Raw genomic sequence first — 16,528 nt, 5'->3', positions numbered from 1 at the left:
GTTTATGCAACTATCAGTGTTGTCCCCTACTGAAGATGTACATTGCCATTTTGTACAAAAAATGTTAAAATCAAATGCTTGCTTCCCTAATAAAATTGTGCAGAACGAGAGGGGAGCAGCTACCTTCCCTACCCAATTTTCAGCACCACTAAGTTATTGGACGATGTTGTATATACAAAAATATCCACACCTATTTTTATTTATACATTTAATTACTTAACATCCATTGGAATGGATGATAATGGATAGATGAAAAGTGACATGACAAAGAAAAAAAAATTTAGGAAGTGTTGCTGTCTAAATTCAAAACAGATTTACAAATATTAAACTAAAGGTATTCACAGAGATTTATTGCTCAAGCAAATTTGTGAATATTTTGTATACATAAATGGAATGTTTTTGTGCTGGGCATAGACAGGGCAAGGCATCACAAATTGTTTTTCATTTTTTCGATCTGATTTTTGTTACAGAGAAGACATACCTCGCATTTGCTGGTAACTGAGTGTACGAGTTTCAATTCTCTATAACAATTATACTGCCATTTGTGAATTGCACTTATATGTGTGAATGCTATGCTATTGTTCATATCAGTTCGAGGACATGTGAAGTGACACTTTGCACATGTGGGAGTGACACCCCCGAGATTTTCCACGTCCTCTGAAAAAAAATCGCGTCCTCAGAAAGGAGGTCCTCAGTATGATAGTCAAACGCAGGTCCTTGAAGAAATGGTCTGATTGCTAAACTCTACTAACCCATGTATACCTACAATAATATTATATTATGTAATTAAATATCAAGCCTGTAAACCCACTAGAAAGTGACGTCCTCGGAGACTGGTCTAGAAACCGAGTCCTCTGAGCATATAGTAATGCGAGTATGTGTGTGTGTGTGTGTGTGTGCACCCTCTACGACACATTCTGGAAAATCTTTCGTCCACGCCTGTCCAATTAAAAAAATAATTAAAACATCCAAATCAAAAAATAATTAAAAAAAATGATGGTAATTAATGCAAATGTATTCACGATAACCTCGACACGACCTCGTATTCAAATCTATTTTATGTATGCAAATGTATTCACAATATCCCATTGTGACGTCATCCTCATTCAAATGAACCCCTTTACGGCCATGGTCCTCATTTATGCTAATTTATGCACGAATTCCCATTGTGACGTCATTATTTATGTTCATCTATGCACGGGCACCCATTGTGACGTCATCCCACCTCGTATGACGTCATCACATCCCAATATGAACAGCGCCCTCATGGTCGTACCTATAGTCCATTATAAACTACTTCGGATATTGGCTGACCTGTCTTATTGAACTCGTATATTGTATACATTTTCTAGTATTTTGGATGAAATACACTAAAGACGGGGAGTAATTCATTTCAAATAAAAATGATTACGATCTGTTAAAGCGAATAGTAATGTTTTTGAAAATAATTCCTCGATGATGAAAGACGAAAGCAAACTTACTTTCCCGTGCCAGGCCTTTGAGTCCATAAGGCATGTAGTCGCTCGCAAGGCGATCAAAATCTAAATTCAAATCGTCCATGGTTAAGTAGAGGGGAATATCAGAGAGGTAGTGTAAACGAAACCACTCCGTAATCGACGCATCTTTGTGAATTGAACCGTCACATTTTTGCTGAAAATAAACATTTAATGTTATTCAAAACATCAAAAAAAACAATATTCAGAGTATATACTCGATTTATGTGTCTCTGCACATTCACCTTTTATTGACAAATCGGTAGCCAAAGTAACTAATTAATATTTTTTGTTAGCGTCTAAAATGAACATAACATAACATAAAGACCCGATCCGAAAATTACATTTTGCATAACATTCAGCTGACTTCGACGAACAATATGCACATTTCAAATATATTTTTGTCTATTATGACAACCAGTCGCTACGTAATAGTTTTTTGTGACGTTTTCAAATCGAGTTTATTGACTTCAGCATGATACTGGTAATTCGTACAGAGACATTAATTAGTGCCGGACATGTATATTACATTCGTTGTAAAGTGCCTGTAGTCCAACACGACCACATTCACTGTTAGGTTATCAAATTATTACCTGTTTCTTGAATGATTTTAATTGTGATCGCTTCAAGGTGGCTTCATTTGACGTCCCTCCTTCACCAAACTGTCGAATTGTTTGTATGTGTTTGTTTCCGATGTTAGATTGTATTCTCAATTGTTCTTTATGGTTGAATTTTTCAGTGTTCTCAGTGTTTGATGAAATTACAGACATTCTGGGTTCCCATCCTTTCTGTGTGTCCTGCCTCGGAGCAAAGTAGTACATTCCATAAACAAAGAGTATTAGTCCAATCGGAACGTTAGCTGATCTGCTACACATATTCCACAGTCTTCGTATCACTGACATGAATAAATAGTATTCTGTGCGTTAATTTGAGGCCTGCAATCGTGACTATAACAATCTCATGAAGTACACCGAATATCCTCACCATTCTCGTCTCTATATTCTAATAAGTGAATAAATCAATGCGCATGTGGTTCTAACCATGTCATGACTGAATGTATGATTATTGATTCATATCAACTATACAAATGTGCTGAATGATGCACCACGTCTCCGATACAGTCTGTTCCACGTTATTAATACATGAATAAACATATCACAAGAATATACCAAATGAACAACTCTGTATTGTCGGATGGATGCCTAGAACACTTGCCACATATTTAGAACACATATTAAGGACATTGTAATAAATGAATACTAGAACTCATGCATGTTTAAACAGGTTGATTTCTCTTTATTTGAAAAGATACTAAAATATACTATTTCTTGCTGGAAATCATGATTGGCTGTCTTCTTTCACATTGCTATTGTTGAACTATAGAAATGAAAAAAAAATCGGAAATTAAACCAATTTAACTAGTAGAATAGCCTTTGTGTGTAGAAACACTGCTATTGGCAAAAAGACAGTTTCAATTTCCGATATCATATTTCAGACAAATCAGATGATATTTTGGTATAGTTGCAATACAACTACTACTCGGTAGAACTTTTTCAACCACTTCTCAGGCTTGTCTAAACCAATTTTAGTCAAAATTGACATTTATATTACTCATGGGCTACTGATGCACGTCATTTTGTTTCGCGATTAGATCCAAAGTGGCCGACCTACAGCCATTTTGTTTTTTTAGTGTCATATTCATTTCTAAAATGCATTTTGGGTCAAACCGCACCAGTAACAAATCCAATTCCATAGGTTTTGCTACTCAATCCATGCAAAACCTGAATCTGAATTCGTACCCACGAATTTACAGTTTTTATGTCACTTTTCAATACAAGGCTTATCCGAGAAATCACTATGCATCACCAGTTCTGGCAGTGTTCAGTGCAATGATTCATTGTATGTTGAGTTAGACCGTAGACCTTAAGATCCGAGGTCTATGATTATACACGCCCTTTGGAATATTTTTAAGAGGTTCCAAAATATAAAGACGCAAAAACGTACATTCACCCTCTTGTGTGGGTGCTGGTTATCGTATAACCAAGCACACGGATACGCAACTTATACCGCTTATGTAAAATGCCTACAACGTAATGTAAATTTATATAGATCAAAATAATAGTAAGTTAAATTATAAAGAATTCTTTCCAATTAATATAAACTGTTGGTTGGCCAGCCTTTCAAGACAAACAAATCAAACACTTTAACAAACTCGTTAACAAATACTTCATATTTATCTGACCTTTTTATTTCAAACTTTGCTATTCATTCATATAACATCAGAAATCAATTTTATATTTTAAAATCTCAGTCGCTTTATTAAATAACGGGCGGCTACAGCTGCTAATAATACTGTGTGATTTTATTATACTTAGTCTATTGTGTTTCCAATTCATTGTAACCATTCATGCATTGTTATTGTGTCATCGGACTATGACGTTTTTTAATTTGCATGTTTTTCTTATGTCAGTTTGTATATCTTTAAGCCATGCAATAAATTCCTTTCTTTTGGGTTTCGCAGACTTATTAAAATGCTTCTTGTATCTCACCATGTTTGACCAGTTGTTTCTGTTCCATATCACAGGTATTCTGTAAACACTGTCTCAAATCCATTACATACTGTCTGGACGCATAGAGCCGGGAACAGCCACTGGTGGCGCTGTACACACTCGAAACGTACTAAGGCTTGCCAATGCTGGCACGTCGGCCCGGGCATTATTGGGTTTGAGTCCAGGGGGGGGGGGGTACTCCAAGTCAGACCTGGTACCCATGCTGAAGTATAGCTTTTCAAAAAAAGCCTCTAAACACGTACGCTTATTTGTGTGAAATTATACCACTTTTCAATTATTCAGACACCCCCCCCCCCCACAGGGGTTTTAGTCTGCAGTTTCCGGATATCATAATTCTATTGAAATCGTCATCGATCCCCTGACGGGCCAACCATGAAACATTTGGAATGGCGGGAAACCTAAAACTAGTTTGAGGAGGCTTCTCTGTATGCAAAGCAGCAATATGTCATTCCCAGTCCGTGGGTCTTTCATGCGTTAAAGCATATTCTTCTTTTGAGTTCCATGAAACTTTCTGACCAAACCATTTGCCTTGGGGTGGTGATTTGTTTCATGGACAGTCAACTCATCACACCTATTAAGTCAGCTGTAAACTGTTTACCAATATCAATTGCATTTGTTCGGGTACACCTACCGGGAGTTTAAAATTCATATTACTATTAATGGCCTTTTTGTGGTAATAACACCCCTGAATTCCGTTATCAGGCGTTAGTCATGATAAGCACATACTTTCCTAATTTGCCTTTTTCAGTATTCCGCTCATGTGTACATCGTTGTTAACACCCCTGTTAATGTAAATGAACAGTGAATTGTACAGGACGTTTAGAAGATCGCCACTCGTTTTTTTCATTATGTTCTTTGCTGGAGTATCATTTGGAGGGTGGCAGTATGAGGCCGCATTGTGATTTTCGGGGAGGGGGTATTTTTCTTGCCTTCGGTGGAATGCAAGTCTACAAGCTTTGAAGGCAAATATTTTTTGGCTATCCTCATTGTGAATTTGTCTCACTTTGACAAGATTGAATAATTATTGAATCTCGGTATTAATAGTTAAGCGCGTAGCGCCATCATCTAAATCATAGGGTTTCGCTGACACAGTCACTCTGTTGAAGGACAGTGGCTGAAACCATGACCGTCTCTGCGAACCATGGTGAGGCAATGGCCGCATGAACCTTTGCGAGCGAAATTGGTATGGCGCCACCAACGGGCGTATGAAACATCAATCAGCCGTTTCTCTCGTTAGTTTACCCAGCCATCCACTTATGCTTTTTAAATTTTTACTATATCCAAGTTTACGAAATTTAGTGTAATTCTCGTGTTACTGTGCATTCTATGCAGGTATGAATTTGTTTTATACACATTTAACACATAACCATAAAACATTTATCTCTGAAAATCCTATTACAATACGTCATTCATTTATGACCATGTATTATGGAGTTTGATTTAGTGTTTTTCAACTATGATTTTAAAATTTATTTAAAAACATTTACAAATTAAATTCACACTTCCATGAAATGCACGATACCATTTCTGAATTTACTTTAGAAATCTCCCAGGTAGCCACTCATCCAAACATGGAATATTATACATGTCACTGGATTTTAGAAATGGGGCACAAGATAATACTACATGTACAAGTAATATCTAAATGAAGATAAAATAGGATGACGTGGAGTAGAGACAAATAATTAGTGTCTTGTAAACTTGAACTAGAAAATATAGAACTTTATAGGAGAGTGCTACTCTCAAGCTCTGGAAATTGCTAATTATTGTTTGTAAAAAAAAAAAAAAGTCACTTAATTTTATTTACCACAAGATGAAGTTACATTTTCTTTACACACGTTTTTATTTTATTTACATGTTCCTCTGGTTGCAACCAGGTTTAAGAATTGAGAACAGACCGTTTGATGCCATATAGGGTAATCAAGGTTATTAGTACCAACACAAGAGTGAACACCCTTCTAAAGTAGATACAGTAGGCGTGAATCCTGAACAGTTGATACAAGCTGTAGAATACCATGCCATTTTAACAGTCGTGCAACTGCGGAGTATATACACACTATTAAACTGGTTGTGATACCCAATCATATTTCCAGTTTGCGTTCCATGAATAAAATACCATTGAGGGCAGTATAACAGAAACTATGAATACAGTCTTGGGATAACAGTCCAGACATTTACCATCAAAATTGCTGTCAGCCAACTATATTATATCAAATCAATATTTACTTGCACAATAAGTCTGGTCACACTGGTCTGTGAAAGCATGTCCAAGAAATGGACCATGGATTGCGACTAAATGGACTATGCTTTTCATAGTCTCACATTTATACCACTCGTGGACATGTGACCCATTGTTGTGACCCCTAATCTCCCACAAGAAAGAAAACTACTAGTTTCTCGTGTATGACGATCATTTATTGAGTTTTCAATATTCAGATTACAAACTGCAATGCATAGATGTTTTAATGAACAGCAATAATTCAAATCCATTTACGTCCCTGTGATAGGATTGCATCAACAATTGTAAAAGAGTTTAGTTTTATATAAAAATAATGTATGTGTGATATCAGTAACAGCCTTTTTTTACTGTAGACATTGTTATTTACAAGATGTGTAATTCACTTCAGTAAATATCAATTTTGCTAAAACAAAGATGCTACCAACATAGGTTGTGTGATGCAGTAGAGATCCCCAGGAAGTAAAATAATTCAACCATGTACAAACTTATCACCAGACTTCTATTATGTTTTGATACAACAATCATCAAATGCATACACACGAAATAACTCAGAGTGGATCTCACAGTCTACTTCACTAGTAACTAGACACAGATGTAGGTCATGTGTAGCAACACAACATGGTGGAATGTAGTGAACAAATTGAGATCACAAATACTAGTACTACATTTATAGAAATCATATACAAAACACATGTAGTAAGGTTAGACTCTGAAATAACTTTGTATTTATGCTGGTTACCAGTGTGTACCTGATTTAATTAATACAACTCCCTGGACAAGTTTATCCACATCCTTATTTAAGCTGATTTGATGAAGAAAGTTAGGAATGAAGAAAAGGTTTGGATTTAAATTTTTTATTAAAGATCTCTCCAAATCTGTCCACACTTAAAAAAACAATTCTACATTTTGTGACAATTTTCTTTACTCTTCTACAGGTTCTTTGTCCACAGAGAATGGTTCAGCTACTTCCTCATGACCAGCATCCGCTATTATGCATTCCTTCTCTGGTGTTGACCCACTCACTTTGGTGTTTTCTAATTTCCTCACAACATCCTAGAAAGAATAAATGATCACAATCCTTAGTCTTCGGCATTAGTAAGCTTTGCACCATGGGTGGATGCACAGCAAATTGATGCAAATTCAAGCAGATGAGAAAAATTAGTAACTGCCAGAACCTACAATTTGACACAAATTGCATGAATTGTTGAGTACGGCCAATCAAATTGGTTTATTACAGGTGCATGCATGTGCATCAACGCCTATTTGCTCTAACAGAATCAATGGCAATGTTTTGAGTGTGCACCCAGTGACACGCTCTGTGACAATGCCATGGATCCACCCAGTGACACACTCTGTGACAATGCCATGGATCCACCCAGTGACACACTCTGTGACAATGCCATGGATCCAGGCCTAGGATCAGTTAATTCACATCTGAGGTAGTGATTTTAAGCTACTAACAGGAGGTGGAAAGTGTGTTGGAAACTATTTCAGATTCAGATTCATAAATTGAATCCATTTCATTCAACCCAATAGATGAATATAGCGATTATGATGTGGTGTTGTGTATTACATCTCATTGGTAAATTGACAACATCCTTTTATAATTTGTTAAAAACAACAAGTTCAAAGACAATAGAAAAATATTGTTGAGTTATTGAAATCACAAAACAAGCAGTCTCTCGGCTGAGATAGCTCCGCTGTTAGCAATGCATGTTTCAATTAAAAAGCTGAAGATATCATCGTGAAATGAACAAATCTATGAGGTCTGCCCAAAGCAATAAGAATTGTAATTTTCAAGAAGAAGTCAAAAAAGTAAAGCTGACACTGACGACGACTGATGATCACTCGTATGATAAGCTCCACTCAACAAAATCGAAAGCGAAGCTAAAAATTGGAGGACAGATTGAATTTGTACAAATTTATGACTGGGGAAAATGACAATGCAGTGGACAGACATTGCATTTACAGTTGTTTATTCTTTGAAATTAATTTAGGTGTTATTAATAAAGCAATACTGTCGGAATGTGCACAGTGCAGACCAACAAAATCATAGGCCCAAACCTGTAAGAGCTGCTCAAATGCTAGTATGCATTTTGAAGCAAGGCAGTAAATACAAATGACAAAACCAAATTACAAGTTGCCTTTCTCACAACTTTTTATGATGATAATGTTAAAATTATGGGGATGCTAAAAAGTCAGGACAAGAAACAATAGGAAAATGCAGTTTTGATGAGTGTCCAATTTAAAGAAATTTGGAGACTGAATCTCCCAATCAAGTGAAGGTAAAGCAGTCACTTACCATTCCCTCAAGAACTTTTCCAAAGACAACATGTTTACCATCCAACCAACTTGTTTTTACAGTGGTTAGGAAAAACTGAGATCCATTGGTATTTTTGCCAGCATTTGCCATACTCAGCCACCCAGCACCATAATGCTTCAGTTTGAAATTCTCATCATCAAATCTGTCTCCATAGATACTTCTACCTGTAACCAAAGAAAGTATCAGCTCTGTCAACCCTAGTTATGTGTTGCTAATTTTGTTAAAACAATTGTATTATTTCATACAAACACCAAGTATACACTGAGTGGCATTTCTGGTACATGTGATATTTGCTCCAATTCGCTAGGTTTGTTTTTACTGAGTGCCTAAATAATAATTCTGAAAATAAACACGTGTGCTTGCCAACATGGACCATTTCCACCACAAACCAGATTTCTTAAACTCAATATAAACATGGAAGCTCCAAACAACCTTCAAATAGAGTGTACAATAAAAAAAACATTTAACAGTATGTGTCGTCTATCATGTACTATGTCACAGTATGTCACCAGCCTACAATTTGAGATATGGCATATTTTCTGCCATAGAAACTATGGTAATGAGTTATAATACTGCCGAAATAGACACTCTCCACTTAAAATACAATCCTCATTTTCTTGAAAATAAGGCTGGTGACCACAACATTTTTATGATCAATAGTCAATATCTATGTATAATTCTGGCTATTTGCATTCATGATTAGGCTTCTATCTTAAGAGGAGTGTTTGTTACGCTGAGTCATGTTTGATACAAGCAATGTACAACATGTATCTTAAAGTAAAGTGCACTGTATCTCATAATGAACACACTGCAAGCATTGATAAGCAATTCTAACATGTCACAGACTCGCTCTGAGAGACTCACCTCCAGTACCATCTCCTCGAGTGAAATCTCCACCCTGGATCATAAAATCTTTAATAATTCGATGGAATTTGCTGCCTTTGTATCCATTTGGTAGCTACAGTTGAAAAAATGCAGTCTTATTAATAAAAAGAATAAAATGAACAAATTGTACACTAAAAATACGAATCAAAAGCCTTCTTCAAAAAAAATATTTGAACTTGCACACTTTGTATGTGATGCATTTTGAAAACACTACTCAACATTACAAGAAATGGGTCGGCACAAGAAGGTAGGTAGTGCTACCACGATGCAACCATCACATTATACTGTAAACTCTTTAAATCATTGCACCACCAGATTTTCTTGCCCAGATGTTTCTACATTTTTTTCTTAAAATTTTTCAGTATTTCTGGATATAAACCAAATTTTGTAGCCAACAGACAAAATTGAAGTCAATTTGCAGGTTTTACTCAAAATATTGGGCTACTTTTGACCCAATCTTCTTTAGTTAAGTACAGACTATCAACTGTCCTCCAGACTATGTTGTGAATTTTTCCACTGACACATTAAATTAGTTTACAATAGGCTATTCTGATATGTATTAAACATTTTCTGTTCGACCAATCATGGTACATGTGTGTAGAGTAAAAATTTAATAATGAGCACAGATTACATCCACAGTCAATATTTTTGGCTGCTGAAATGGGATGTACATGTATACAAAGAAGTCATGTATGGAATATTTGTCAATGCAAGATTTACATCAAAATTCACTAAGCTCTCAATTTTGGCATTTCCATTTTATTTTCAAAAATGCACATATGTTAGGTCTAATCTCATTTTTGTTCAACTTAAAATAAAACATTGTAACAATACTGCATGTGTTCCACTATAAGGGTGGGTGGAACAATGCTTACATTTATTTGCAACAATTCCAAGGTCAATATCGAATTTGACAATTTTAAATGAATTTATTAGCAGTTCTAAAATATATACTAATACACATACAATATAAATACTGTGAAAGGAAAGGCAAAATTTATCCTGATGGAAGCAAGCAGTTTGTTACAAAGCAATCTAGCTTAACATTTTTGAGAAGTTAAAAATAGAAAATGTCATGACCAAATCATAGACAAATTGTTTGGTTTTTATAAATTTTCACCTACATATCTAGGTTACGTATAACACCTGTAATTCCTTCTTGAGATTTTTTCATCAATCATTTAGATTAGTCTGATGTGAAACTAAAACACAATACCGACAAATTTTGCAACACGAAAAATCATGAAATAATCTTATAATAAATTTACTAGTAATCTGAGAGAGAACCACTCCAATACAGGCACAGACAATATTAAAATGATGGTATTGAAATGTTGTCCATGATCACCAATGGACATTCAGTATTGCAATAAATGGATCGCCTTGATAGACAATGTTTAAAGTATTCTTTCACAGTCTACAGGATAAAATTTTGAGAATAAAAAAATTCAAAGAATCACTCGTGTGTATCAGTATTTCTAGAGATAAAGAAATGATTGTGATCATTTCGCAAATTGTATGACATTGCATTTGATATTCATCCCAAATCACCAGCCACAAAATCTACCCTTACCATATAAATTCATAGAACACAACAAGAAATAAATGGTATTACCTCTTTCTTGGCTAGTTCAGCGAAATTCTTCACAGTTTTTGGCACTGTTTTTCCAAACAGACCAATAACAATGCGCCCTTGTGGTTCCCCGCCAATTTCTATATCAAAATATACCTGGTGAAAAAATGAAATGTACAATGAGAGCTCCAATTGCTTCAAAAATGCAATTCGATCTTAGAAAAATGAAAGGTTAATATATTGTTTTCCAAGTTAAAATGTAAATGCACATTGTAATATGATTAATTGTGTATTATGTATTACAAAAGACCATATGGTAAATCAGCATATGGCATGTGAAGCAACCAAGTTGGAGGAGGGTTGTAATTAAGTTGAGTGTTTAAATTCATTAAAACATGGAAAGAAATGGTAAATCTAATGCTATATACTTCAGTTAAATTTAACATGGAAAGTTAGAGCAATTCTCATCTATAAACTTTAGCTTAGCCCATGGGTAAATTTTCAGAGGTGTTATTGGGGGAGGAGTTCACAGTCATAGGCATAGTTCAGGCCAGAGTGGCAAATATTGGGGGAAAATGTCTACTAATCTTTAAAAGTGAATTGTATAGAAATATATTTTATACAAATAATTTGGGCATTATCTCAGCAGTGCAATTTATTTGTGATTAGTTTAGTAGATACTAGAAGACAATAGGTAACACTGCTATGACATACATTTTTATTCGAACGAAGGATTAGATTATTAATTTAATATAAAAAAAAAACGTGTATACAAAACGAAATTTCAAGAAGTAACTGAGAGTAGTGCTGTTTAACTGTACGATTAAGCACAGCAGTACACCAACGCCGTGGTGAGAACTACAAAAACACAGACTGCATTGAATTACCCGGTCTAATTACTGTAAACTTCGAAATACACCAGTCCTTAGCTTACCTTGTCTGTAACTTTTGGTCCCTTTGACTTCTCTTTGGCATCTGCAGGAATAAGCAGATAGGTCAGACACATCAAAAGGACCGAAATTATTGCTATGAGTTTCATGTTTCGACGCACAAGCCGCCACAGCTCAACCATAAAAAGAGAGAGACAGATTAGGGAAGAGAATTTTCCCCAATGCCGAAACTACTGATAAATTGACACGTTCCCACGTTGTGATTGGCTCGTTTTCGACACCCTTTCAACTTTCACCTCGTGGGGTCACGAAAAATGAATGAATTAATAATCAAAATGATTAACAGCCATACTGCCGAGACTATTTTTGGTTAATCTATGATTTAATATCATCCCAGAATGTGATAATCTCAAATGGAATTCAGTATCGTCAAATTCGAGCTTTTCAATTTCCTACGCGAACACAATTCGGGTTGAAGTGCGCCATCACACATTCTACATTCTCAGTGATTTTGTTTATGATAACGCGGACTTATACCACAATTTACCATTTTTAGCTCCGCTGTCGACTTTGTCGAGCGGAGCTTATCATATGAGTGATTGTCCGTCGTCGTCCGGCGTCCGTCGTCCGTCGTCTGTCGTCCGTCGTCCGTGTCAATGTTTTACTTTTTCGACTTCTTCTTGAAAACTACAAGCCTGAATGCTTTGATACTTGGTGTATATGTACCTTCAAGTTGGGTAGACCTCTCTTAGATTTGTTCATTTCATGATGATATCTTCAATTCTCCAATTTTGGTGAATATTTTTGTCATTTTTGGTAAAAAGTGATAGTTTTGACTTCTTGTTAAAAACCTCAAGTCCAATTGCTTTGATATTACATATATAGGTACTACATGTGGACCTCTCTCAGATTTGTTCATTTTGTAATGATATCTTTAATTCTCTAATTTTGGTGAATATTTTTGTCATTTTTGGTAAAAAGTGATATTTACGACTACTTGTTGAAAACCGCAAGTCCAATTGCGTTGATATTACATACATGTATATAGGTACTACATGTGGACCTCTCTCAGATTTGTTCATTTTGTAATGATATCTTTAATTCTCTAATTTTGGTGAATATTTTTGTCATTTTTGGTAAAAAGTGATATTTTTGACTTCTTGTTAAAAACCTCAAGTCCAATTGCTTTGATATTACATATATAGGTACTACATGTGGACCTCTCTCAGATTTGTTCATTTTGTAATGATATCTTTAATTCTCTAATTTTGGTGAATATGTTTGTCATTTTTGGTAAAAAGTGATATTTACGACTTCTTGTTGAAAACCGCAAGACCTATTACTTTGATATTACATACATGTATATAGGTACTACATGTGGACCTCTCTCAGATTTGTTCATTTTGTAATGATATCTTTAATTCTCTAGTTTTGGTGAATATTTTTGTCATTTTTGGTAAAAAGTGATATTTTCAACTTCTTGTTGAAAACCGCAAGACCAATTACTTTGATATTACATATATAGGTATTACGTGTGCTTCTAACTCAGATTTGTTCATTTCATGATGATATCTTCAATTCTCTAATTTTGATGAATATTTTTGTAATTTTTTGGTAAAAAGTGATATTTTCCACTTCTTGTTGAAAACCGCAAGTCTGATTGTTTTGATACTATACATATTGTTCATTTTCTAATGATATATTCTGTTCTTTAATTGAAATTTGCATTGCTAACAGCGGAGCTATCTCAGTATTTATGGGTATAATGCGCTATAATGCCCCCCCCCCCCCCCACAAACACACGCACACACCACACGCAGATTTAGGGGGTGGCGCCAGGCCCCTTTCAGCCTGCAAAAAAGATACAAATTAATTGACAAACCCAGCCCACATCAATAGAAGCGCGCACCCCTTACCGAATTTCTGGATCCGCAAATGCATACATCATGTGGTGTGTAAACAAAAGAAAAATCAATAGAGTTGCTAAATACAATATGTCTCACCCTAAGGATAACACAGCAAGTCTCGCATCCCTTGCTATCCTCACCCACCCTATCCGTACACTATTGTTCTCCTGGTTTTACCCGCGGGTGGGACATTTCATGAGAATATGCCCGACCCTTCATGTATCTTCGAACATCACTATCTATCGAGAGATTAACATCATAGTTACCCCCAACATACCCCGATGAGATGGTGTCGGGGTTTCCATTGACTTGTACATAATCTTCAACTTATAAATATAAATTACTGGGTAAAATACTTAACTAACTGATTTGCCGTTTATGAGTATAGGCACCTGGCACATTTCCTATGTACATGTACTATCTATGATAGAAATAGGCACCGTCACCTTGTACCAAAACCACTTAGGCCATCGAGATTAGAAGTTACTTCGTACCACGAGGCCAATTTTTTCACATGGTCAATTCGTACCACAGGTGTGCACTTCGTTCCAAGTCAATCCCTGTCACACGGCTTCACTGCCATGCACCGTGACAGAAATAATCTTTTATCGATGTTTGGTCGTAGAATGTTAAATATGCCAATGACAGAACATTGGCAAATCCAATATTCTGAGCACCTCCAATATGTCAGACGAAGCTCTTATAAATCCTCAAATAAGTGACCAATTGAGAGGAAAACCAAACATAGATATACTCAGAGTCAGTATGACTACCACATAAATGCTTTATCTCATGGGAATTTATCATTTCGTCACGGTGCGATGAATGGCTAATCCAGAGAATTGCCGTGACGATTCCAAAGATTTCACAATGAATATTCATAATAAGTTGGCGAAATGAACAAGTTAGCGTCCCTGCTTTTATAGACGTTGACTTGAGCAGTTTTTATCTGGGAATAGTACGATCACAATATATCACTGGGCGATATGTATCTGACGCGTTACAGCATCGTACTATTCGGATGGTTTCGGGTTACAAGTATCTTGCTGACCGTGTGCCTAAAAACCTCATTGTTATTGTAGATATGACTAATATACATCATGTTAGAGAGTATTGGTTAAATTATATTGCCTGTAGAAATATGGGCCGTATAAAGCAATGTGTATGTAGGTAGAACAATGCGAATGAGTTTTATATGCTCGTAGAATCATGAAATTAAGATAGAATGCAATACAGAAGAGAAAAATGTTTGCAATTTTCTTTATTTCTACATATTCGATATTTAATGACACGAGGATAAAGAAAAGAATAAAGAACTGGAGTTATCGTACTCGGTTCGGAGAAAACGGATGTACTGAAAATAATGTTTTGTCTGTTTTAGGGCATTTTGTTTTTATTGGAACGGATATATCTCAATATTTTAAAGTTTTGCCCAGTGACATAAGATGAACAAAGATATATAGTGTCTTACTTGTTTAATGACTAGCGGTAAAAAATTGACAATTTGATTTTTAAGGAGTTTTTATCAAGGAAGTGTATGTTTATTCTATGAAAACCGCTGCTAAAATGACATGTTATGTATATTGTTTTACTTTTTTTCACCAAACCCTACACACGACCTAACATTAGTCTGAATGCATTACCACTGAGGTGTTGTGTCATTCTATTTTAACTCTCATAGTTGCAAGATATTGCGTTTCTAGGCACCATCGTGACCTTGTATTGCATTATTACCATAAGTTCAATAACACAATCCGATTACAGTACGAAACACACTGCGTTTGCTTAGTATCTTGCAAGTGATCTATAGACATGTTGATAATGTAGGATGAATGAACGACAAGAAACGTCTAACTAGTGTTTTGTTTTCCCTTTCCATCCAATTCCTCGTAACTTAATTGAGACTTAGTTAAGGTTTATATATATATAAATATGGCATACTAAGATGGGAGATACTAAGTATTTACCTCGAAGGTGTTCATTGTTTAGAACTACTACTGATATACAAGTCTGTGTCGTTTGAAGCAACCGACCCAACAACAGAGCAAAGTGTGCCCGTGTTACAATCGTTGGTGATCCACTCCCAGAGAAGATTGCCTTATAATCACTACGCCCACGTGTATGTCCGCCTGTGTCTCCACATACATATTGACACGTTTGAAATTATGTTGGCTGGGCTGATTAACAGGCAGGTCATACCTACACTCTAGTTAGGTGGGAAAAATCCTTCCCACTGTTGCCTGGCAACTGTCAAATACATGCACTTACAGCCAAATCTGCCTAGTATGGAAGCTGCAATCTAGTCAAAAACTTCAAACTACACGACACGGATTCAGTGCTAGACTAAATCGTTATTTACAGTCAACTCCAATGGTTAAAATGGCCTCTATAGAGGCACGAAATTTTGCATAGCCCTCCCCCCGCTCACCATCCCTCACCATAGTCGCGCATTTTATTTTATGGGGGGCACTCGCCTTCCCGTGCCGCTGCCACTGTATGGGAATAGCTCTCCGATAAAAGTAATTTCAGAAGTCAGTTCAATGTAAGGCTAGGATTGTCAAGTCAGCGGGGAACTTTTCAGCGTGCCGGCTTGTCTGTAGTATCATATCCAAAACTAGCACGTCACGTTGTTTATCAGAGAAGAGATA

At 35.9% G+C, this 16,528-nt stretch overlaps 2 protein-coding genes across 2 annotated transcripts in view; both read right to left on the bottom strand.

The window, feature by feature from the left end:
- Positions 1 to 2,479, bottom strand: part of LOC144352625 (uncharacterized) — a 48,151-nt gene extending 45,672 nt beyond the window's left edge. The window contains exons 1-2 of the mRNA XM_085506832.1: positions 2,087 to 2,479; positions 1,482 to 1,650 (exon numbers count right to left, since the gene is read on the bottom strand). Coding sequence (XP_085362958.1) covers positions 1,482 to 1,650; positions 2,087 to 2,395 — 478 coding nt within the window. The 5' untranslated portion in view covers positions 2,396 to 2,479. The remainder of the gene's footprint in view (positions 1 to 1,481; positions 1,651 to 2,086) is intronic.
- Positions 2,480 to 7,140: 4,661 nt separating this feature from the next.
- On the bottom strand, positions 7,141 to 12,223 carry LOC100371570 (peptidyl-prolyl cis-trans isomerase 5-like). Its single transcript, XM_002735104.4, has 5 exons — positions 12,018 to 12,223; positions 11,126 to 11,239; positions 9,490 to 9,583; positions 8,605 to 8,789; positions 7,141 to 7,355 (listed from the first exon to the last, which is right to left on the bottom strand). The coding sequence occupies exons 1-5, from the start codon at positions 12,153 to 12,155 to the stop codon at positions 7,224 to 7,226; spliced, it is 663 nt and encodes a 220-aa protein (XP_002735150.1). The 5' UTR covers positions 12,156 to 12,223; the 3' UTR covers positions 7,141 to 7,223.
- Between the last annotated feature and the right edge of the window lie 4,305 nt (positions 12,224 to 16,528).

This window comes from Saccoglossus kowalevskii, chromosome 13 (assembly GCF_978046115.1).
Source record: "Saccoglossus kowalevskii chromosome 13, keSacKowa6.1, whole genome shotgun sequence".
In the NCBI taxonomy this organism is placed as follows: domain Eukaryota; kingdom Metazoa; phylum Hemichordata; class Enteropneusta; family Harrimaniidae; genus Saccoglossus; species Saccoglossus kowalevskii.
Note: the sequence above shows the minus strand (reverse complement) of the source record. Positions and strands in the feature narration are given on the sequence as shown.